The sequence below is a fragment of the Leptonotus elevatus genome, chromosome 10 (assembly GCF_054856555.1).
Source record: "Leptonotus elevatus isolate MCC_2025b chromosome 10, RoL_Lele_1.0, whole genome shotgun sequence".
Lineage (NCBI taxonomy): Eukaryota > Metazoa > Chordata > Actinopteri > Syngnathiformes > Syngnathidae > Leptonotus > Leptonotus elevatus.
The window spans coordinates 17,271,490-17,297,604 of NC_141248.1; the positions used below are offsets into that span (position 1 = coordinate 17,271,490).

Sequence of the window (26,115 nt, forward strand, 5' to 3'; positions counted from 1 at the left end):
AAATGTACACATTTTTTTTTAGGTTTTCATACTCTTATTAACAAAAGTGGAAAACTAATAGAAATAGTTCAAATGAATTTTTGACGTCTATAGTCGTTAATGGCAGTGAATTAGTTAATCTGCCATTTTAGGTTAAATATGGGAAATGAAATTTTCTAGCATGCCTACCCACCTAACAAATATAAAAATTAAACACTCAAGTCTTTTGCTATTGCTGCCTTTTTCTGAAACATATACTGTAGTAATTTTTTACTTAATGTTACCATATCAGTAAATAAAATATAATAATACCAATGTGCTTGCAATTTTTTTTGTCTGTGTAGATTCTCAGCCATCCAGGTCCACTGTCCTAGTAATTCACAATGGTTGAATCGAGGAAAGTTAACTAAAAGATGATTTTGCCAAATTATGCTATTTAACTAATGGTATGAGACAAATCTGTATTTTTTACAGGAAAAAAATTAATCCGAAAAAACATGGTGGAATAAAAAAAAAAAACTTTTTCCCACACATTCTTATTACTACTACTATTATCCTCATCATCATTACTATTATTTGTATTATTATTTAGTTAATATCTATTTATTGTCGATTTTCTTTTAAAACATTTCGCCCCAACATCTATTTTTTCCTTTTGTAATCTACAAAGACAAATCACTTTCGATTTCTTTAACTTAATTGAACTTCAGCAGTGATTTCTGACTCTAATCTCGCCAGAGTGCTGGAAGACGGGCGAAGAAGCGAAGTGGAGGCAGACGGACGACCCCTGACTGAACTCATTCCCAAAGAGAAACTCTTGACAGGAGCAGATGGAGAGCGAGCGGCCAGCTGATCCCCCCCCCACCTCCTCGCCCCACCCCCGCTCACACACACAAACAAACATTTTGCACTCTGCCATTTCAGAAAGGTCTCCAGCCACTACAGCCTCATCCCCGCTGTGGAGGAGAAAGTAGCAAGACAACATGACCCAGAATAAAAATTCACTACAACAGTGTTGAAAGAGCAAGCATTAGCATTAGCATTAGCATTAGCAAAACATGTTTAAGTGTTAATGGCGTTACCTTCCATTGGCGTGTTGGGGTCCGGTCGGTTTGCAAATACTACGTCAACGTAGTCTAACTGTAGTCGCTCCAGAGAAGCTTTTAAACCTGCAAATCAGAAGCAGTAACACAAATCGGCATACAAACAACTTTCTTTTGGTGAGTGTTTTTTTTATTTTTTATATTTATGTTATTGTGATTTTTATTCTCCACACTTGCCGTGAAACAACTCCCACATAAAAAATGTCAACTTGTTTCCAAAATTCACGCCTCCAGGGGTATATATCGTCTGATTTCACATTACTTACAGTATTTGCACAATTCAACCTTAAAAAATCAACTTTTCCCCATTCATTTAAATAAGTACCACTTTCCCCGCCCACTTCCATACATACAATTGATCATCATGACCAGCTGTGCGATACTGCTCGGTAGCGCAGTTGGTAAAAGTGCATTGTCCACTAACCAGGAGGTTGCAGGTTTAAATCCCACCTCTGACTGTACATTGCAAATATATCCATGGAGGAGAACCCGGGTTCAAACCCCGCTTGGACCACATTTTAGTACGTTCGACACTAACTGACTATCATATCAGGATATGGATGGTAATTTCTGTGAAATTATTACATCCCACTTTAGACAGATTGTAATTCAAGTTTTCTTTTTATTAATTTGTCATTTAAAAAAAACGCATGTATCTAAGCATGTTTTCTTGGTCACCATACTAATTCATTGTGTTCCTTCAGTAACCTCAAGACCTTTTATGTTGGGACCTAAGGACACGCTTTTAAGTTAGTACAGTACTCACCTTCTATAATATGTTTTCGAGATAAACCTCTTTCAGTCTCAGCTCTGCAAAGAGAGTTAAAAACAGTCCATCGTGTCATCCGATATCATGAAACGCGATCCGGCAGTGAGAGACAACAATATGGATGACACATTCTCCCGCTATTAGGATTATATTAAAGATGCTTTCTCAACTTACTTTCCTCCCCAAAAGATCTTTGTGGTTATCACCAGACTGGAGCGTCTGCAAAGTGGAGAATGAAAGCGCGCGGGTTACAGCATGAAAGGTTACAGCCTGCTCGGCGCGAGTGGGCGATCGCTGAAGACGGACCAAGAGTCCCGCGCCTTTCTACCCTCATCCCTTTTGAGTGTCACGTGCACCCACAGTGCCGGAACTCAGCCAGCAAACATGAATGAGAGGTGGAGGCGAGGATAAATTGACAAAGCTGTAGCCCGGGCGGACAGACTGGAAGACGCGGCTCCTCCAAGTGGCTTTATTATTCGATGTCTTTGAAGGAGGCACGCGGCCGTGTGGGCATGCCGCATTTATCTTTCGTCCTACCTCATGCTTCCAGTTCACACAACAAACTGGATTCCCAATATGAGCGAGCGTAGATGACAAGATTATAGGTAGGCCGGTGAGACGGAAATGAGAAAAGAAAAAAAAAAGATGAAAGTGCATCTCCTACCTCCATCCTTTCTTTTTTATGATGCTCCCCAGCACCACCTCAGCCCTGCCAAGCACACAAGACGCAACATGATTTAACCCTTGAGAAATACTTATAATATTTGTCCTTAGCCACACACAAAAAAGAAAGAAAATAAGTTTTGTATCAGGCATTCGAGGAGTATTTCATTATTGCTATTAGGCCCTGAGATGGTTCAATGATTGGCAGTGTTTATTTTCATTTACATAATTATCCAATTCATTATCAACGCACCCTTGCAAAAACAGCAAATTGTGTGAAATTTTGCTGCATGCTTTGAATGGAAAAGAAAATAGTGCCACCAATCCAAAGTCAAATCTTAACATGAAGGAATACATTACCTTAATTTCTGTACTACGAGTGCACCTGGTTTAAAGCCGCAACTGCTAAATTAAGCCATAAAAATCATATATTGGCCGATTAGCTTTATTAGCTGTGGGGACTCCAAATTATAAAATGAAATATTTGCAAAGAAAGGCATCACAAATATAAAACAACAACAACAACTTTTAACTCATTCACTCGCAGCCTTTTTCACTGAAGCAATTCCCTTCACTCCCGGCTGTTTTACTGGATTTTGACTGATTATGCAAGGCCCACAAAAATATTGTGTTCTATTGCTATAAAAACATGGAACCTACCAAAAGAAAAATTAGAGTCTCTTCTTTCATCAGAAAAAAATATATTTCTATCCGTTTTGCAGCAATTAGCATTATAATATAGCTTAGTTTCATCATTATTCACAAATCTGTTTAGAATTGTGAGTAAATGAGCTTTTTTTCCCAACATGGCCCTGGTTGATCTCTTATACTCTGCTGCCACCCGCTGGCCGTTTGTGTAATAACTACCATTTCTTCAACCATTGTGAGGCTGCATCAAAGCCTTCTGTATGCTCTGCCATAAAAAAAAAACAAGATAAAAACTTATAAATACGTCTTTGGGACACTTAAAACATTTAAAGTACATACTTATATTTATAAATTTTTGGGAGCGAATTAGTTAATGAACTTAAACATCTTTAATATTAAACTTCATTTTTTTCCTGAATAATGAGGCTTGTTGATAAAAGAGAGTGTCACATTTAAAGCTATCAGGTTTAAAGCGTGGGAAAAAAGTAGAGGCTTGTAGTCTGGAAATTAATTAATTAAAAAATGCAATTATTGTACAATGGATTTCTGCGGGGAATTTTCTGTGGTTAGGAACAAATTTGTTGTTATTTTGTGTAGCTTTGACATTTAACAAACATAAAAGACCAAATCTTTTTTCTTTAAATATATACCATGCTACAAATCTGATCTATGTTCATTCAATGCAGCCAAACTGGCTTGAGCACAAAAATGGAATGTCAGATAATAATAAGAGTGCAAATGCTGGCATAAATACTGCATGTGCTCAATGTGTGAGGGAACTGCCATGTTCCGGCCCCAGCTGTGCTGCTGAGCGGACGCCATGTCACTCATTAGCAGCCACATGGGTACTTAAGGAGTGACACGTCCAACATGGGGCTCATTAGGAAGAGCACTCAAAAAGTCACTTGTATGTGTGTATGTGTGTGTGTGTGTGCGCTCCCACTCCAAACCACCCTAAAGTGTCACTTTTTCCAACAGTTTTCTGATAAATTTGTTTCTGTTTACAGTGCCACTGTTCAAATGTCAGGTTTGGTCAGTAAAAAAAAAAGGAAAAAAAAAGAGACCAAGATAAAACGTTTTCTACCATTAATGTGACTTATAGCCAGAACTGAAATAATGTGGTTGCAAAAGAATGCACACCCTCTTATAAAGTCAATTTCCCACGTTCCCAAATTGTGAACAATTCCAAACACGAGTCACTCTTTGCACAACACTTTCAGGCTTTGGCTAGAAGGCAGAAAACAAAATGCAGACTCGAACAACTCAAACTTATTAACTCATTCACTGCCATTGACGGCTATAGACGTCAAAAATGTATTTAAACTATTTCTATTAGTTACATTTTTTTCCACTTTTGTTAAAATTTTTTTAATCTATTCTTTAAAAAAAATAAAGAAAAGATTATTAAAAATTAGGGGCGTCAGCCAAATAAATTTTTTTATTTAATTAATCGCTTGACTTTACTAATTATTTTTATTACAAAAAAAAGAAAAGATTAAAAAAAGAAAAGATTAAAAATTAGGGGCGTTAGGCGATTAAAAATTGTAATAATTAATTGCATGACTTCACTAGTTAACTCCCGATTAATCACAAATTTTATATCTGTTCGAAATGTACAATAAAACACATTTCTAGGTTTTCGTACTCTTGTTAACAAAAGTGAGGGAAAAAACGAATAGAAATAGTTCAAATGAATTTTTGACGTCTATAGTCGTTCGTCAATGGCAGTGAATGAGTTAATTGTTCATCGGAGGCACTTTAATGGTGGCAGGTGTGTGCTGTCTTTCTAATTAGTTTGAATGTGATTGGTTAGTATAATAAGATATAAATAACTTAGTCTTTGTGTGTTTATGCGTGGTACTATACAGTATCGTGGTACTGGTTGTGAAAGGAAACAATACGGTCGATGCTTCACTGTCAGACCGTGCAAGCTCTAGCACAAATTGTGTGTATGTGCGCGTATGTATCTGCTGGCACCCACGCAATGCAACCCTGTGCTCCTTTCCTTGAAATTACTTATTTGTGGGGCCTAAACACAAGCTACATAATGTTTTGCATTCCTCCATTAATTAGGTTCGTTTTAATATCGTATGACTTCTGACAGAAAAACAGAGAAAAAAAAAAGGATTATCCATGAATTTATAATATCTTATTGCTTTCACACTTCTCTGCGATTGCACTTCCAATTTGTTGTTGGCTCCGCACACAATATCATGCAATTATGACGCATCTGAAGCTAATAAAAAAAATAATAATTAAAAAAAGCGCCACATGTGTTTGCTGATAACAGCAGCCCCAGCCAGCTGAGCGGAGCGAGTGTTTATTATTTGTGCGATTATGCATATTAATTCACATTTCACAGAAACAAAACTCACGTTGCTACGCTATTTTCGATGAACGTTTTGTGTCACGTGAAAAAAAAAAAAAATGCGGAAAAACATCCAAAACCGCTGTTGAAATGACAGCGTAAAAAAGAAAAGAAAAAAAAGCCGCAACTGAAAGCGTTTTTGCCACCCTGTGGTGCTATGTGTGTGTCATGTGTGCAACATAATCTCCTCCATGCTGCTTTTGCGAGTGGAAGCTGTCAGGATTAACACCTGTGCAATGCCACATACTCAGCTGTGCGGCAAACATTTGCACGTGCCTCGCACATACCGTGTTTTGTTGGTGTGTAAACGAGGCCTTGTTTTATGAAGGTTAACAATTATGGAGGACAAACTCTAAATAAATAAATGACTAAAAGTGAAAATAAAAACAGATTAAAAAATATATAATTCGAAAATGTAATCCATGCACGCATGCATACATACATACATACATACATACATACTAGGGGTGTTAGAAAAAAATCGATTCGGCAATATATCGCGATATTACTAGATGATTCTTGAGGGAATCTTAAAAAAAAACATTTGGAAATGTTAATCCTTCAGACGACATCAAAGCAGCCGTGTTGCAACCAGATTAATCCACAAGTGAGGGAAAAGAAATGTTAGATATTATTACATCGAGATTACAGCCTTAATAACAGCACTGCAAGAAAAACTGAGGCAATTGTGTTGGCTCATTTCTGAACTCTGTCGTGTCCCAGTAAAAACAGTTGACAATGACAGTGGGACTTTTTTCTAGTCTTGCGCTGCAGGATAAACAAATCCACTTACATTCGTGTCAACTGACTTTCTTTTTGCACTTTTTTTCTTTTTTGTTGTTGCTGAAAACGGGTAAGGCTAATATTGTGTTTGTATTGAAACAGGGACTACTTTATCACCAAAAAAACAACAACTGCAGCAGCGCATACCACAAGATGGTAACAATGTCCGACCGGGGTGAATCAGCAAGATCAAGGCCACTTTTTGATGGGGCAGTAATATTGCCCTGCCGACTTAATCAGTCACGTGGCGGCGTCTTTTGAAAGGACGCGAAGGCGCACACTCACTTCCCTGCAGCGTAGACCTCGGCCGTGTCAAACAGATTGATGCCATTTTCATACGCCAGAGTCATCAGCTGCTCTGCCATCTGTTGAGAAAGCAAAAGGGGCAAGGAAAACCAAAGTGGAGGGATGAAAGATCACCGACGCCACATCGCTAACAAGTGTACTTTTTCGTTCCACACTATTAAGGCTGCAGCTACAGTATGACATATTTGTGGTTTATCAACTCACCTCATCTGTAATCTGCCCGCCAAATGTCACCCATGTTCCTGAGAATGCCAGAGAAAGGAAACAGATGATTAAGCAGGCCAACATTCGGGACAAATTTCAACATTTCCCCCTCCCGATTAAAGTCGGCAAAGATTTGATTCTCGGCTGACTCTGTAAAGTAATTCTCAAAGATTATCCTGTGGAGTGTAGTTTGTAAAAACATTTGACAAAATCTGGGTGACGATCATAACTGCCAAACATGTTTAATAGTTACAATTCTAAATCCCTATTTGTGTAGTCAAGACAAAGCCATGGACTCCGTGACTGAATCTAATAACTGTGATGCAAATATGATAACAACTATGATGGATTATGGTAATCTACAGTGTGACCATTGGAATCCAATAATGACATTTCATGAATATGACATTTGGTTTAATAAATCACTACACTTTAATATAGGAATATTTGTTCCAAAATCTCCCAATGTGCAAAATTGAAATGTTAAACTTTATAAAGATAGCAGATTAGAGCTGTCAAAATTAATCGATTAATCGACAAGTTATTTAGATTATCAAATTAATCGTCAACTATTTTAATAATCAAGTAACCATTTGGTGTCATTTTTTGAATTTAAAATTGTCCAAATTTTCTGATTTCAGCATATCAACAGCAATTGTTCACTGATTTCTGTAGTCCTTCATGAAAGAAGACCGATTATATTCAGTTTTAAACCAAAATAAGACATTTGCAAACAACTGTTTTTACTTTGGAAAACATTGACTGCACCGGTAACAAACTACAACATCAATCTCCTCCACACAAAATACCACCTGGTTAATAAACCGTAATCAAGGAAAAATGCTTTTTGTAATACACTTTCACACAAAACTAAAATGAATCAGATTATTCGATTAATTGATTGAATAATAGATACATAATATATATATTTTTTTTTTATAGTGACAGCACTACAGCACATTAACCAATAGGCATGACACAATTATTATTACTTCAGCCAATTTAAATCTCCTTCAGACCTTTTTACAACTTGCGACTGGAGTCTTGGAAATAATAACCATCTTTTTTCGCCACTTGATGAGAAAGGACTCAGAGTTCCCGCCATGACTCGGTTACACAATCCATCCAGGTCACCGCAACCCGTCTCTCGCAGTTTGGCTCTTACCTAATCCAAGGCAGGACACGCGCAGACCAGACTTCCCAAGGTTTCTGTCGAGACACAACAACACACAGCGCTGATGTTAAAGCTGCACTAAGATGACAATGATAGATTATTCTTGCACTGCAGTGCATCTAAATTCAAAGCCTTGATTATAAAACACATGAACAGCAGTTCGACTACTGCGAAAAGAGCCGGTCTTCGATTACGGTCACAGAAGCCGAGGCCTGGATTTGAAGGCAGACTTGACAAAGAGTGCAAAACAGTAATATGGAAGAAGCTCCCTGAAGCTAAAGCCTATCTCGTTCCATGCAGACTACTCTCCAGACGACGACAGCTTTGTGTCTCCGAACTGTAGGTTTGCTATTCAGTGTAACACAATGTATCACCGTTGAAGGGTGATTTCAAGAGTAAGTTAGATCAATACAAGCCTGGAGACATGGTCGAACAATAAAGTGGCCTGCCCTTGGTCATAAAAGATAAGCAGGCAAAAGATGAAAAAAAAAGAAGAAGAAGAGTTTCATCAGGGATGATGTAACGTGTGCAGGAGTCTAAATGATTGTGGGGGAGGAAATCTACTACTGTATAGCTTTTGTAGCACAGCTTGTATGGAAAAACAGTGGATGGAAACAATAGTAGAATGGGAGACAGACAGCAGTGAAGCTATGATAAGTGTACGTATTTGTTGAATGGGTTTTCCATGGCGTCCGAAAAAAAATACCAAAGTCCGACTTGGTTATCTTATCCGACTGTGTCACATTTAGTAGCTGACAGCAGTTAATCCAGAGGAGAGTGGCAAAAACATCCGGAGGGACCGCAAACCTTTGTGGTGCGTGCGGTGACAAGGTTAAGGCGATCCCTTCTGGCAAAGCGGAGCTAATCTTTAATTAGCTTCCTTTTATTTCAATGTGGAAAACAACCCCCTGAGGATGCTGCACTCAGTGTCATAATCAAACGGGAACCAAAAGCAGATTACGGGGGCCATAATTGTTTTGGCTACATGTTTGGGACGATGGGCTGATATACTTATTTTTACAGATAACTATTTGCTTCATGAAACTTCAGTGTATTCTCCAGCTAAAAAGCTGTAGCACTTAAGAATACACATTATTATTCATTCGCTAAAAAATCAATTTCATGCTGGATTCAAAAATCCCCTGTGATTAAAGAGATTTTTGTTGTTAAATGCAAATGCATATTTTGATATTTAAAACTATTTAATTTCACCGTTAATCTCTAAATACAATGGTACGGGGTGGGGGTGAGTGTACTATACTTCGAAAAACGGACTCATCTTATTTGGGAAAATGTATGAAATAATACTCTTGAAATTATGACTAAAGCTTGCATTGAAAATACATGGCAAAGGCAAATTTTCCTCAAATAGTGGACAATGGCTCCCTGGTAGACGTCCCAAAAAATTAACAGGGCGAGCCAGCTGCTTAAGACAAATACAGTACATGCCACCTTTTTCAGATCTCAAAAACCAGGTTGTCAGTCTATTTCTCAGCATATAGATACTAAAATTCAGACATGGATTTCAAAGAAGAAGAAAAAAATAGCTGTTGCTAACCCAAAATGGCAGCATCTTTCAAGGCATATCAACAGTCTCATTGATAAGGTTCTTATCAAATGTCGTGAACAATGTCCCTTCCCAGTATTATAGATTAGCTGATGGATATACAACTATCAATGGCTATTTCCAAAATGCAAGAAAACAAGCTAACAGAGTATACCTGTCAATTTCAAGCTTGATGTCATCTAATAATTAAAGATTGATGATGTATATTTATATGTATCTGCCCAAAAGACAAACACATAAAAACAATGCTGTAACTCTAAATTACAACAGAAGCATAGACCAAAAAAAAAGGTCTAATTACGCTACAATAGACGTGTTTATTATTTAAAATCAAAATAATAATTGGTGACTGCAGCCAATGGAGTAATGTACAGGATAACCAATTAAAAAAATGGTGGAAAGAGTTAGCCAGGTCAACATTACTGCGAGCACTAAAAAAAAAACTCCAGCATTTTCAAGCAGCCATCATCAGAATATGAAGCTTGTCAGAAAAAGCCAAGGTTGCCCCTTTGTCAGCACATCATGATGTTCAATATTTGCGCTCAAAGGCCTTCAACGGACCCTCTGGCATGCCCATGCCCCCCCCCCCCCCCCCCCCACCCTCGAGCCCGCCCGCCAGCAGACAGGGCTCAGGTTCCTGCTGAGCCTCAGCACAAGTGAATCACAACAGTAAAGTCATCGCTCTTGTGACCTCATCAATAATGAAGTTGACAGACCTGGTAAAAAGGACAGCGGCACCAAAAGTGGCACTGGGGTCAAAGTCAATGATTAGGACTATGGACAGTAAGCATGCCGACTTGCTGACAAACCACAATGGTGGAAAACAAAAGGGCTATTGTAATTCTTTTTGACACACTATGTCCAAATTGCTCTGTTCCTTCTAAGGTGCTATTAGCAAAGGAGTGGCTAGCATTGACATCCATATCATAACCGGCTAGCTTGACAGCGAACAGCAGCGTGAAAGATTCCAGTATAATTCTTACAGGCAGGCAAAGTTCGCAGTGGGGATGATAGAGAAGCTATTTGCAATCGGGCGACGTCCTTAACCCCCACGAAAAGCGAGGGTTCACCGCCCACGTGTTTATTTTGGTCATTTCTAGGTATGCATGTTAAAAAATGACAAGCGTCTGAAGTCAAGGGGAGATGACAGGTCAGAGTGATGAATGAGCAAACAAAGCCATAAGGACGAACGTGTTGAGAGATTCTCGCCGAGCACAACTATTAATACGGTTTGAGATGTGGCTGCAACACAGCAACGCAGAATGCCAGCGGCCTCCGTGCTGGTTACAGGCGCTTATTCCTACATTCAGGTTTACATCATTAAATCGACAGAGGAGTAACATGAACAGGAATGGAGCAACAGTTGGTGGAGACAAAGAAAGGAACACATGGACTTAAATGCAAGATTAGAAGTAATACTGTGAGAATGAAAGTTGGTGTATATGGAGGTGGGTTGGGGGTGTGGCTAGTAGACATTCTAGCCGAGTTTAGCCATTGCCTGGGCCACTGTCAATGCTAATGCTATCAACATTCTGTCTACCATTTTAGCAAAGTTCAGGCCTTGTATAATATTTCTGTTAGCAACTATTTTCAGAGTCTATTTGAAGTCATTTAGTCATGGAATTAATAGTAGGGCTAAATAGATTAGATAGATCGGTTAGTACATGTATACCAATAAGGCTAGCTGTGTTCTCACTAGTACGGTCGTTTAAGACAGCCTTGTGCTTTTAATGTATGATGATAGTACCATTTGAAATTACATACTGACAGTCTTTAGTTCTAATGCTCGGAGCTTCACCATGTGCTGGCAAGTGAGGCTAATTTTAACCTTTACATCTGTTGATAGCTGTGTTTGTTTTCTTTGAAACTGTATAAATAAAGTATTACCTAAGACCCTCCTATAAAACCCGGTACCTTTGCTTATACATCAGCTTCTGGTACATTCCATAAAGAGGATCCTTTCTCACACGGGACGGAAAAGACTGCAATATGCTGCTGGCGTCATTTTATTATACATATTAGCACAATTATGTAGAAAGCCACAAATCATTAGCATATAAAATTCGCATGACATGATAAAAGACAGGGCAGTGTCAACAGCCCCAAACTGTTGGGAATACAGAAAGCAATACTAAGAGAATAAACAGCTTGCCCCTTATTGGCTTTGTACAGCGGTGCTAATAAATGGAGGCTATTTGTTATGCATTAAAGAATACGTTGAATACACATGCACTAATTAAACAGTGATGCAAAGAATGAACAGCTGTCTCGGTTTTCCATTTCACTATAACACTACTACTAGTTTCAGTCACATGCGGGCATACATCGTATCAGTTATTTGTTTACTCAACGGCAAAAGTGTATGCGTGGGGGTGCATGATACGGAACCCTAATTTACATTTAAATTTGTGAGGGATGTTAACAACTTTTGTGTGGTGTGTCAAATTAGAAATAGTAATAGAAATTATTTATTTTCGTGGGGACTTTAATGTCAGTCTGTGAACACTCAACAATCAACTTCCTGTTTTTGTTCTTGATGAGACACGATGTGCGTTGGTGCTGCTGTTTTGGTTAGCAGTCGCCAGCTCGTTGAATGTCTCTTTTTGTTCTTGAAAATTAGATATCTATTTGGGGAGAGGCAATTATTTTTTCCAGCATCAATAATACAACAGTAGGGGCCACGATTTGAGGCAAATATAACCAAACCAAAATATTCTACAATAATCATATTCTTACAGGAAAAAAAACAACGTACGTAGAAGTAGTTTACACATGGCTACGTCACCTCACATGCCCAGAGCAAGCAGATGGTGAACATGGTGTGCACATTTTAAGATGGCATCTCAAAGTGGGGGGCTTGAAATGAGCACTGTGGATTGTAGAGTCACGGCGTATTTACATCAGCGTGGCCTTGTGTGTTCAGCAGTGGGAGTGCAGGCGGAAAGCCTTGATGACGAGGAAAATGTCCCAGCATGCACCCACACTCACCATGGCCAAAATCTCACACCCACCTGCCTTTCGTCGCCACCACACTGCCTTTGTGTAAGTAGTCATTCTCAGCAACAGAAGTTAATAATAGAGATAGATAGCACCTTCATCCCCCCCCCCCCCCACTGTTAAGTATATGAAGAGGTGACTTTCTACATGTTTTTGTTTGTAATCTAAAAGCTAGCATACGGCACGTGACAGTTTAGTTAGTAGTTGTGATTCACTGTCAACTTGGTCTGCTTTAGTGGACTTATATTTTCTGATTTCAGATTCAAGCACTTTCAAAATCAGTTTAGGCCTCACACAATGTATACTGTACATTTGCAAAAAAATTGTGAGGCAAAAGTGCAAATCAAGAGTCCACCGAGCCGCACCCGGTTTTACATTTCCTTCCAAATTTACTGCCCTAAAAACCTAAAGCCATGTTACACACTCCAAAACGTCCCATTCACAACAACAATGGCAGAACCAGGGCATTTATGGTGTGTGTGTGTGTGCTGCACACGATAATGAGCCTCGTAACACGTCTTCAGTGAAGTGTTTACAGTAACCAGTGGAGACATTTTCGCTCATAAGTATAATTGTCATAAACACTGGGTATAAAAATAGGCTTTTGGATGACAAGCACTAGCAATGAACAATCATTAGAGCAATGATTTTCAACAAGTGGGTCAGAGACTCATTGCGGCCTTATTTGTGCCATTTGGATATTTTATTTTACTCTACACTACTGCTTCCTTAATAATGATCTCTGAATTGCATGTAGTTAGATGTCTATGTTTAAATGTACAACATTTGTGTTTTCAAATATTAAATAGTAGGGGTGTCAAAATTAGTGTGCTAACTTCTGAGTTAATTTAAAGTTCCTTTAACACCACAAATTATTTTAATGTGCGATTAATGACCACCCCTTACTTAGAAAGCCTGTACTGAGGGAATTCTAGTCGCAATGCAGCAGAAACGTCAAAATTTAGCAGTAATTAATTGAATAATAATGCATATATTTGTTGTATTTTACAATTTAAAAATGTGCAGAATTTCACAAGTTACTTCATGTTGAAGATTAGATAGCTCTTAATATGAAAATAAAACTGCACTGAGCTGTCTTACAAATGCAATTATGCCATCTAGTGGCAGAAATATTAACTCGACAAATCAATATCACACTCGTTTTTTACAGTAGTTTTTTAATTTTACTCACTTTTATGAATTATGAAATTCCTGTATAAATGACTAAAAGATGCAGCCTAATTTATATTTAACATTTTTGTCTCCACTTTTATGTTAGCAAGTGTATGAAAACCTCAAGTTTTTAGGGTGTCCAATAATGGAAAAACAAAGAGCAACAACGTGAATAATATAATCTGACAAAATAATGAATGTAAATCACGTAGAGCGCTGTTGCCACCTCTTGTATTTAGAGAGACGCTCTTGTACAAGTGTGTCATGTCTTCAGAAAAGTCTGTCAAACTGGAACAGGAGTTAAGAGCGTCGCGGCAAATCATCACAAGAACGATTGCCCAATTTCAGAGAGATCCTCCCATTGCCTGAGCAGGACCACTTTACATAATCATAAACCATTTTGTGTGCATCATTAATTCAGCCCTGACTTGAGGGCATTTATTTAGTTCTGCAGAATAAATGTGGGTTGCAGATCCGCATGTCTTTAGCCCGTGCGTCAAGAAGAACCAGTGTCACATTACTGAATGTTTCTGTCTGTGGGGAGTAAGCCTCCTCGGAGCCTCAGAAGACATTCACTTTGATATTTTCCCCCTCAACCCTGCAGGGGAGGTCCTTTTCCGAGCTAGCCTGCGCCCGTAAATGCAGCCTGACAGTCACGATCTAGACTGCTCAAGGCTGCCATGCTGGGGAAACGACGGAGAGGACCTTATGCAAATGAGGCACATCTGAATTTCCCACAGCTATTATACAGTTTGGATTAGCGTGCAAAAGTGAGTGGTGAACCACCACTGTTTTTTAAGGATAGGGACCGAGCCCTGCCACAAACAGCAAAAATCTGAGTAACTGACGCCCACCCAAAAAGGTCTGTAAGGTCTTCTTACAGATGCCACAAGTACCAGTGTACAGTGGTTTTCGTGATTAATCCGTTCCAGAAATTCTGGCTAAAGCCAAATTTGACAAAAAACAATATATCCCATAAGAAATCATGTGAATCTGATTAATCCAATACAGACAACCAAAAATATAAAAAATACAGTTTTATATAATCCGAACCCTAAGTAAGATAAAACACTACTTTAACCTTTAATAAGAAAACATCAAGGTGGGAGTAGGAGGAGGAGCCATTTTTGTATTTTGGCTGACATTTGTATCTGTCGTATTATGTAAAAAAGGTTCAACAGAAGATAAGGTGTATTCCACAATGCAAGCGAATTCAGCAACCTGTCTGCTTGGCAACACTCGGGCAAGTTGTGACAATAGTTTTTCAAAAGTCAGTCCTTCAAAACAAAAGCATACTAGTATGATAACACATTTTCGCCACACTTTCCTTGGTGGCTTAGTTACCTGTCACACTCAAAAATCTTGTGCTTGTTTAATGAATGTGATTATAAATAAATAAGCAACCATGGGGCCCAAAAAGTTTTGTGTAAATGTTTTATTGTAACGGTGTGCTTTTATTTTAAAGGTCTGAGCATACCGGGAGGCTTGTTGGCAAAAGAGCCATCAGTTGAATCCTTTTTCCACAACTTGCAGAATTATTTGTGTGCAGGACGATGCTCATTCAGTGAGAAACAAACAACAGACTGGGCCGCAAGCACATGGCATGGCGCATCAAATCCAGAAAATGAATGGCCGAGTCATGTGTTTTTTGTTTGAAAATTGAGCAGGTGTGCAAAAAACCCAAACTTGATGAAACAAGTCGGCAAAAACGGAATCCTACAAATCTTGGGCACTGTAGTTCCTTGGCACCAAAGCAATATTTTTCCAATAGGTGATTTTTTTTTCAGCGGGTGGAGGACAGGCTACCCCCCAAAAAATAAATAAAAATACAAATGTAATACCCAAATGCAGAACGGCAAATATACAGGGTTTCACTACTGTTTTCTATGCTAGAGGACCAACCAAGAACGCACAGCCGAGTTAACGGCAACTCCTGAGACATAAATTGACTAATAAAGATCACAGATGACTCTAAAGCATCGTGCCTACGCTCGCCTTTCAATCGCTCCCATCCTTGCTCTTTCATTCTTATGAGCACCGCGCTGCACCCCCAGCGTGCATGCAACCTTGAGCTGCCTACACAAGATGCGATGCATTCACTCCGAGCCCGGCGCGCAAACATGGAGCGCGTTTGTGTACTTTGGACAAAAGCGCGGAAGCAAAAGAGCACAAACAGCGGACAACACCCTCGAGGGCCGACGCGGTTCTACTCATTCAATATCATTAGCTTGAATAATTAGATTGTGCCAACATGGCATCGTTGCCCCGAGCGCATCAGATGCAAAGGAGTGTGATGTGTCTTCAGCAGGGCTAGTGAGGATGACTAATGTACATCCTCTAGACAACAGCCAATTAAATATTTTGTTCCAATTAAAATGCACGGCATACTGTATCTATGAAATAACACAAGAAGACCATTCACAAAAGAATATATAGAGCAACAACATTAGGTCCACTTGTGCAGTATACTCCGGTCCAGTTTTTCTAAACTTGAGCTAAAGAATTACATTAAAAAGATCAAGACGTCATGGAAAATATATATACTGAAGTATGATAATCTAATTTTCACCAGTGTGAAATCAGGGCCCGTTGAGAGAGAGAACCTGACGCTGATATACTCGCCGGAAGCCATGACTTATGTTGTATAAATAGCAAACAGGTGAATATGTAAATGAATTATTGCAATCTGCTATCTAGTGGAATAGATTGACGATTGAAGACACTACTTCCAAATGCCTTTGCCCACAAACACGTTTTCCTTTTTTAGGAACAAATTAAAGTACCGCAAGTCTCAGTGTACCCTAATATACATATACAAAAAAATAAAAAATAAAAATTGTCCACATGCAAACATTGTTTTTTTGTCCATTAAAAACTGAGCCTTTAGAAAACTGTCTAGGTGAAGCTTTTTGCAAACACTGTCCTCAACATTGGTCCGTTGATGGGAAAGCCCATCAACTGTTGAAATGTGTGATCTAGAGCAGCTATCAATTAGAATGTGCATAAAGATATGGAGGTGTCAGCTGATGCTGATTTTCCAAGCTTCTGATTGGATAAAATGTGCTTGAGGATCAACTAATATGATATCCGTTTTTGTTGTTCGTTTCCCTTCCTATACCGTAGTGGTGTCCAAACTATGTCCTCAAGGACCGGAGTCCTGCAGGTTTTGGACGTTTCCCTTCTCCAACACACCTGAAGCTCATCAGCAAGCTGATAATCTTGTTAATTGGAAACAGGTGCGTTGGAGCATTGGATTGGAGTTTGGACGCCACTGCTAAACCGGTAACCAGAATTGTTACGTCAAGTAGGAATGTGTTATAGTCTATCACCAACCTACACTAACATAGTAGTAACTTCAGATTTACAGTAAATATTTGTATGCAAAACACTTTTAGGGCATAAAGAGATCAAAAACAAGTACAGTAGTAATGAGAATGCCTTCTTGTAACATTTTTATGCTGCGCGCCGTCCATAACACAAAATGTCTGCTATACGTTAGGACGGTGTGGATGGAGTTATAAAAAACATTTACTGACAAATTAAAGCATTTGGTCAGGACTGCTTACTTGCGCAATAGCTTTAAAAGCTAGAGTGAATAGAACAAAAGCCATTTCTCTTGTTTAAGAGTTACAGTTCAAACTTACGATAGCATCCATCAAGTTGACCCACAATCATGTGAGAAAAAAATGGAATGGGGAAAATTTACCTCCAACCCTGTCTACAAATCTAAACATTAGTACTAATAATTGGCTTCTGTCTACATTATATTGGTCATGATCACGAGGAACCATTTCCTGAATATTCATTTGGCAGCCCTTTTGGTGACCCCGACTGTCATCCACTGCAGTTTTGACGGACAAGATGGAAAAAGACAGTTCTGAACTCCCAAGCAAAGGAATGTCTGACCAAACATGCCCTACCTATACTTCATGCCGGTCCTCATGCTTTGTTCGCTGGAAGACGGCACACTCTGAACAGAGAGCTGACCAAGACTTCGAGCCACCATGGCCACGGCTCGGAATTTGCTTCGCGTCCCCGTGCCGGGGCTGTTGGCGTTCTGCCGGTTGAGCCGGTCCTCCGTGGTGCGGCTCACCCCGCCGCGGTGGTCGGTGCACACCAGTGAGACCTGCATCCTGGATTCGTCACTACCCGATGATCAAAAGAAGTTTTAAAAAAATGCTGTGGATGAATGAGATGAAGAGTGCGAGGCTCTCCTTTGGTCCGTGAGGGTGTTTAGTTGTAAAAGGTGGCCTCGTCCCTGGGGCAAGTCTCACACGCCTTGCTTGTGTTAGAAATCACTTCCCCCTTGATAAATGGACTGACAAGCTCACGATATTCCTCAGGCACAAGGATGGGAGCGCGGATAAAAACTATACAAAGTATGAATAAAGTAAAGACATGATGATTTTTTTTTTTTGTTCAGGGTCTTCCTCGATTCCTCCGTACGTCGCCTTCTGGCATTTAATCAAATGCTCATGAGAGGCAGATTTCGAGTCTGGCAGTTTCAAGGTTGAGCTCCAAGCTGGAGTTTTGCACGTCCCCGCTGCATGCTCTTGAAAAAGGATAGCAATGTAAAGATCCAAACCAGGAGACAAATACGGAAGATCCTCACATCAGCAGAGTCCACCTTGACAGTCGGGCCGGCTGCTGGAAATTCATTCTCCCGCTCGACCTCATTGTCACCTCGATTCAACTTGCATCTGTCCGCTTCGTGCTGACTGTGAAGCGGCAGGGTGCACATAGGCAAGACATGGGAGAGGGAAGAGAGAGAGGAGGGAGGAGGGAATGCGGTGGGAGGGATATGAAGAGCACTACGAGGAGGCAGCGTGAAAAGGCATTGAAATCTGTTGTGTTGACAAGAGCGCCTCGAAGAAAAGGCGCTGCATTATTTTTAATGTACACTTTTTGTGTTTGAGTGTTGCCCTGCAGTGAGCCCCAACACAAACCATGTCCAGTCCAAAGAAAAGGCTCACCCTATTCAGCCCCATCAGGTCCGTCACGAGGGACTGTTCAACTGCCCATAAAATATTCATTACGTAACTTTATCTGTAACAATATACGCCAAAAGCAGGAGGGTGACAGACAGAAATGAGTCGCTGTTTGACCAAGGTTGCTGCGTGATGAGATCATATCAAATTGGATCAACTGTGCTCAGAAATACAAGCATATAAACTCATACATTGCGGCTTTCATTTACTGAATGAATCGTATGGATTTGAAAATAAACTATTTGGCTTGAATATGGTTCAAAAGTCAAAAGCAGAACGCAAAGAAAAACAAAGAACGCAGCTCTGCATAATCTGATCGAAATGTAAATATAACCCTTACTTTGAGAATCCATGATAACAAACCAGTGAAGAAACAAGTTAATGAAAAGCAGCACTTTTTAAAAGCAAAGGACGGTTACTAATTGTAATCATTTTGTACTTTTTATCTACAATACTCAAAAACAGAGCATTCAAAAAAATTGCTTAATTTTAACCCGCTAGGCCTATAAAGCACTGGGGAAAACCCTGGTGAGGGTACATAAAATGTTGGAAAATGAAGCTCAACTAATCCATAACTTTCTTTTGTTGCCCCGCTTAAATTGTTAGAATATGACAACGGCCACATACAATAAAATAATAATAATATTAATAAAAATTAAAAAAAGAGCAATGATGATGACATTATCGAATGAACAATACTGAGCTCTTTAGAAAAAAAAATATATATATATATATATGACAACGGCTGGATTTCGAAAGTAAACGCCGTAATTGGGCTCGATGCAACAGAAGCTGCACGTGACGAGTTGATGAGCTGCGCGCTCCCAGTAATGTAATACTCAAGCTTATCTGAGTGGAGCAGCTAGTGTGGCAAGCAGATAATTAAGCGAGATGCCATCAGGAGCAGATGTGGCGACTGAAGCACTCATAAGGCCACCGGCCTTCAATGGAATGTGGCGGACAGTCTGTTGCTAACTGACAGCTCTATTCTTGGAGCTATGACCTTTTTTGTGTCATCTGGCCTTAAATAGCACCCGGTACGACGGCTTTAATTCGATTGAAATGGGATTTGGGATCAACACAGTATGCAGAGGGAAGAGAAGCCACACTCCAGAGAGGCATGTTCCGTTACGCTTACCTTCAAGTAATAAGAGGGCTGCCATACATCATACTGATGAGGGACTGTATCAACAGGCAACATCGCATTATGCAGCAACAAAAGCATTCACTCTCAAGACTGTTATGCATCAGAGCTCTCGGTGCACAGTCGCCACAACGGTAAATGTGATGCCAGGTTTCATTCCGCTCAGCTCCAGGCCCTGGGAGGCGTCGCATGGAGGGGATTTAATGATCGTTGTGGAGGGGTGAAAGGCCACGGATAAGAGCAAAAGGCTGCACCGGTACAGTAGTGGCATACATTGTAATCTAAAACAGTATGCCTGTATTAGAAAGGATTTATATATTTTTTGTTAGTAAAAAAAAAGACAAAAGGAAGGATTTACATTGCAGGTGCCAAATTCCTAATTCCAATTAGCTCATTCACTCCTAGCCATTTTCACTGACGCAACTCCCTTCGCGTCCGGCTGTTTTAATTTGATTTTTACTGACTTTGCTAGGCCCAGAGAACATTGTGTTATATTGCTATAAAACATGGAACCTACCAAAAGAAAGATTAGAGTCTCTTCTTTCATCAGGAAAAAAAAAGTATATTTGGATCTGGGAACTGTACGCGTGATACCTGCACAGTCGTCAAGGCAAGTGAACTACAACAACACCAGTGACAAACTAAAACATGGTAAATGGAATGCTTTTCATATAGCTCTCTTCACTACACCATATGGTGCCCAAAGCGCTTTACAATTGAAGCATCACATTCGCAGGCACTGCCAGGTCCACTGGAAGCAAATCAGGGTTCAGAGTCTTGCTCAAGGACACTTCAACATGGTCACCATAGGTGAAGATCGAACCCACAACCTCACGGATGGGAGACAACCACTCTACCACTGAGCCATGCCGCCCCATAACAATAAAATCTTATACCTAACTATTTGCCATATAAAACTAATATTTCCGCTTCTATAATCCAGACAGCATTCCGCACATTTAAATGAAATATATTTTCATAACACCACTATTGGGAAGTTATTTCACACAGAGTAACAAGATGCTTTGGAGTGTTGCAGGAAACATGGAATTAATTCATGGTTGGACACGACAATATTCAAAACATGCTATTTTGATCTTTACATAAGCATTTAGAGTGCATGTGTTAAGTTGCTAATTAGCCACATGTGCTTTAGGTGACTCAGAATTCCCACAAGGACATTGCACAACTCATTTCATAAACGTGCACGCGAGCAACAACTGAACAAAAACAGCAAATGCTATCAAGGTGCCGTTGTAATTTTGAGGATTAGAAAATGATACTAAACAAATCTTAGCTTGGACTCAATAAAACCGTTTGCTCCCACATGCACTTTGTTTTGAATTACTCTAAGTGCCTGTTTGGTGGTTATCTGAAAATCTACTGAGCTGTTTAAAATCCCTCTCAGACAATCATGTGAGCGAATGCAGAGCACCGATAGGGCCCCGTTGTATTCACAGTGCGGAGGAGGAAGAGAAGGGAATGGGCTGTGTATGTATGTACACACGCGCGCACACACCTTCCTTTGATCGCAACTACAACCACGCTGTATTGTGGGAAAAAAATAACTTCAAGAAAATGATACACTGCAAAAATCAAAATCTAACCAAGATTAGATACAGAGGTGTCTCGATATAGGCTACAAGTTTAATTTCTTCCGTGACCACACTGGTGACTCATAACGCTTGCATTCCAAATCCACACTGAAATGAATGGACATCCATTAATATCTGTTTCAGCCCCCCCCCCAAAAAACCTTGTCCAGTCAAATTTCCTGTAGTATAGAAAGTAAGCATTGCTTAAGCTACTGGTAAGTTCATGCAATGTTCGACAAACCCCTTGCTGTTAATATGAGAAAAGCACAATTGTATGGAGAACTCAAACGGCTATGAATGCTATTTATTTTCTTCTTTTACACCGTGTGTCCAGCCTCAGTTGTGTACGGCGACTCTTGGACAAATCAATGATGCCGCACCATAATGAGGCCACTGGAGAACGGGACGCAAGAGGAGGTACGGCGCCGACGGGTGTAAACCCCCCGTTGCCCCCCCACCCCCAACCCCTTTTTCCGTGCAAGCGACGAAGCGGCAAGCGAAGAGAGAACGGACGCTTTAATTGACACGGCGTTTAGAAGGCACTCTGACCACAGAGGGAGGACTGTCACGAGTAGTCATCCTTCAACACAACAGCAGCATTATCTCTAAAAATAGGCACTGGCTCTTTGAATCAGTTTTACAAAAGCGAGAGCGGCCCTGATGCAAAGAGCACCCACGGCGTCATAATGGAAGATGGGCACACACACAAAAAAAGAAGAACATTTTGATTTTGTCGCTCATGTCACGCGTTGGCATGAAAAGTTGCTTTCACTTAATTGGTCTGACTAATATGATTTACAACAACAGTGTATCTTTGTTTATCTATCCAGTTGTCATTCACACTACAAATCTGGTTACCGCCACTTTGGGCCTCAAATTCTCAAGTTACACAAAACATATCTAGACTTTTACAAAAAAAAATGGCGGGAACCAGAAGGGTGCTGTCATAGGAAGTCCAAATATGGACATAGAGGAGGGTAAATCGGATGTAAGTTCATTCTTTGACAAGGGGCCCAAAGGGCCGGCAACCTGGAAGTGATGTCATAGGAAGCCCAAATATGGGTAGAACCTGCACCGAAAGTATGCCCAAATATGAACATAAGGGCAGGGCCGCAAGTGGGGCCGGGTTAAAAGTGTGATGTCATCTAGGTCGTAAACCTATCAAACGTCGACGAGAGCGGAGTATTCTATCTCTCGATCGTCATTGTTTCAATATACATTTGGGGACATTTCTGTTTGGTGGTGTACCGGCAGAACTGCATTACCGAGTCAGTCACACAGCAGTTGTGAGAATCTTTTTTGGCCAAGGTGCACACACCAAAAGGAGCATAACATCAAGGAGGATAATAACTGTAGAAAATGGTATGGATGGATGACTAAACCTGTAACTTGCCATTTTCCTTTTTCATGCATATGGTGCATTTCACCTGCTTCAGTTAATACTCTCTGAGCCTACCCTGTATCTCTGTATCATTCCTAAGAAATCCTCGGCAGGGGTAATGGGCCAGGACATCAAGTGTGGCAGAAGGTGATTACTAGTGCAGCACATACTCTGGATTAATACCCTATCATGTGGTGAGCGTCTGCCAGCTGTCCAACTGAAGCTTTAACTTAGACTTTCTCACAGTATAATTGAACGGCATTAGTCAGGATTTGAGGAAACCCGGCAAGATGGAATCTCGGAGGTGGGGGATGGGACAGTGGCAGAGTGTGCGTGTGTATGTGTCGGTGACATGGTGAATGGGTTTAAGGGAGTTAAAGGAAAGTGACGTGAAGTCTGACAGATTGACAGAAATGATTGACAGATGTTCTAATGTATCCTGAAGTGCCGGCTAAGCATTCCTAATATCTGCCAGGACAATCATTTCAGCAAAAGCAAAGAAAATATATAAACCACTTCAGCATCATTTTTGTACTTCACCCCTTCCCAAAACCTGCTGTTATATTATCCTTCACTTTCAGTCTTTTAAAAATGCTTGAACCTTGAATACACATTAAATATATAGCATTTGTCATTTTCCAACCCCGGAACATACAGGATTGGCACCGTTTTATGAAACCTCTGAGTTAATGAATTTAAATCTAAACAGCATTAAAAAAAAAAAACAACAACCTTGTGTGTAGTCAGTCAGCCACAACATTGTATCTGTTTACAGTGTGTGGCTAACCAAAAATGTTAAACGTAGCTAATTGCTAATCTGCTCGTTAAAAAGCGTCAGCGCCATGATAAAAAGACCAAATAACGCGCTTCTCTGTTTGAGTAAATCTGGCAACTCCTAATATGATGCAAGGGAGGCACGCTGGTCACATCTGTGAGCGGCCATCGCCTCGATTCCAATCTCTCCGGAGAGCACGTGAGATCTCCCTACAGATGCGTGCAGCAGAGCTCAGGAGGACTTCGTCTTTGCTGCTGTCCCCGATGACACATCTAATGGAGCAAGAAAGCTGAGACAAGCAAAAAAAAGAGGACAGGGAAGCCCTCTGCACTTATGTAATGAAATTATGTAAGCTCAGTCATGCCTTTTGGCACTCCATTTTAACATATTGCGTATTCACACAAATGGGTGAACTGGAAAGCCCTAAAAAACATAAATAAAAAAAACACCAAGATAAATTCCTAGTTAGTGTATGTAAACACAAAAATTATAACATGCTTCAAATACAGTGATGCCTCAACTTGGCTTAATTCAACTCAACCAAAATTGAAAATTTCAACCTGTGGATGATAGGTGTACTGTAATTCTTTGTCTTTAGTGTGTATTTTGATCTAAAAAAAAAAAATGTTAGATACTTTATTAAGTCACTTTAAATTGTGGAAAAAAAGCATATTCCCACTTTCATGTTATTTATTTCATTTAACTGTATATCATCACATGTATTGTGTGCATTAATAGACATTATTGTCAGTTTGTATCTGGAGACGAGTACAGTAAAACGTCAATTGCAGAGCACATATTGTACGAACAAACAACCATTCACACCTATGGACGATTAAGAGCCTTCATAAGCATAACATGCAAGGAATGTGGGAGGACGCAGGGGCAGCGAGAACATCTAAACTCCACACAGAAAATTTTCAGCAGAGATCTGAACCTGTAATTCTAGTTTTTAATGTCAATTTTTTTAATACAATATATATTTCTGACTTAATTCTCTACCAAAAAAAAACATTATAAAAATTGTGCACTTTTCACATTGTTTTAATAATATGCCAGATTATGCCTAAAATTTAAACAGCTTTTTTTTATTTTTTATTTTTTAATCAAAGGATTAAGCATAACAAAAAGGATGTGCAAGGCATCTACTGGAATTGTCACACAAGGACAAATACAAGAAAAACTGTTGCAAAAAGTAATCCGCAGCACTTCCCACTTCTTGTGCCAACAAGGCTTTCAGACTTGAAGATTTTGACAAACTGTCAGATTAATCCAGCCAGAAAAAGCTCAATGGGGAACCCGAGCCGACTCACAAACACCCAAACTTCACCTCCCGCTTGTGAGGCACAGTGTCATAGATGGCACGACTGCAAGGCACGGAGGTGTGTGTGGTAAAAAACACAAATGAACAGGTGAAGATGGAGCAGCAGCGCTGCACTGTGTACAGCTGTGGCTAAAATTAGTCCTCATGAGAGGGATTGCCTGCAGATAAACAATAACAGTTCCCCAGGCTGACACTGCTGAGTGTGACCCAAAAAAAACTGTTTAGAATATGTCACTGTAGATGTATCGAGCCAAATGATAAGGACCGAGCCCTGTTTCGAACATCCATGAGAATTTAACTCTCTGCCCAAAAAGGTTTTCATTTCCAATAGATTACACAGGATGGCGCCATAGTACTAGTTTTGTCTATGAAGCGCCTCAACTTACTTCATCATAGTTTCTTGGCACCAAGTTGCCACAAGATGGCGCCAATGCGACACTTTTTCAATAACAGCAAATATTGTATGTGAGCTATTACTTGAGTTGAGTTTGCAGAAATAGAGAAGAATAAGTAATAACGGGAAGCCTTCTAGACTCAAACCAAGAAATGAGAATAACAAATTTCCAGTCATTGATTTGTTGGCTATTCATCCGGTTTGCGGCAAAATATTTAAGTTGCTACCCACTTTTGGATGCTTTAAAACAAGGAAAGGACTTTTGTCAATATACAAGTATTCTATTTAGGCATGTTGTATTAAAAAACAATTCATTTTCAAATGCATTTACTTTATTGTTGTATCAGTTAAAAACAATGTAGCTATACTGTTTTGTTGTTGTTGTGACAGTCAAATGGTAATGAACTATAAGCACGGTTGCACATCTGTGTTTTCTCCAGGTGATTCAGCTTCCTCATTCCAAGAACATGCACGTTAGAGGATTGTAGACTAAATGTTCCATTGGTCTGCACGGGAATATGAATGGCTGTTTAACCTTGAAGGCAGGGCACAAAGTTTGTGCCAACTGATTCAGAGTGTACAACCGCATTTCTTGCCAAAACTCAGCTGGGATAGGCTCCAGATCATCCGCGCTCCTAATAGATGCTATACATTTTGATGTTATGGACATTTTCCCAGCTCAAAGTCAATCCAGCGTGCTTAATTGGAACATGAACGCCCTCTAGTGTCCTCTAGCTGCTACTGACAGAACACTGCCAAAGATGGACATTAAATGATCCA

At 39.8% G+C, this 26,115-nt stretch overlaps 1 protein-coding gene across 6 annotated transcripts in view; it reads right to left on the minus strand.

Annotated features, from left to right (window-relative positions):
- Window positions 1-26,115, minus strand: part of kcnab2a (potassium voltage-gated channel subfamily A regulatory beta subunit 2a) — a 69,142-nt gene that overhangs the window by 10,522 nt on the left and 32,505 nt on the right. For 5 of the 6 annotated variants that reach the window (XM_086086091.1, XM_086086087.1, XM_086086090.1 and 2 more), the window contains 7 exons: window positions 7,989-8,032; window positions 6,824-6,861; window positions 6,599-6,678; window positions 2,516-2,560; window positions 2,026-2,070; window positions 1,849-1,892; window positions 1,062-1,148 (listed from right to left, as the gene is read on the minus strand). In XM_086086091.1, coding sequence (XP_085942217.1) covers window positions 1,062-1,148; window positions 1,849-1,892; window positions 2,026-2,070; window positions 2,516-2,560; window positions 6,599-6,678; window positions 6,824-6,861; window positions 7,989-8,032 — 383 coding nt within the window. Of the gene's footprint in view, window positions 1-1,061; window positions 1,149-1,848; window positions 1,893-2,025; window positions 2,071-2,515; window positions 2,561-6,598; window positions 6,679-6,823; window positions 6,862-7,988; window positions 8,033-17,654; window positions 18,453-26,115 lie in introns of those variants that run through there. The other variant, XM_086086086.1, reaches the window with a different exon arrangement.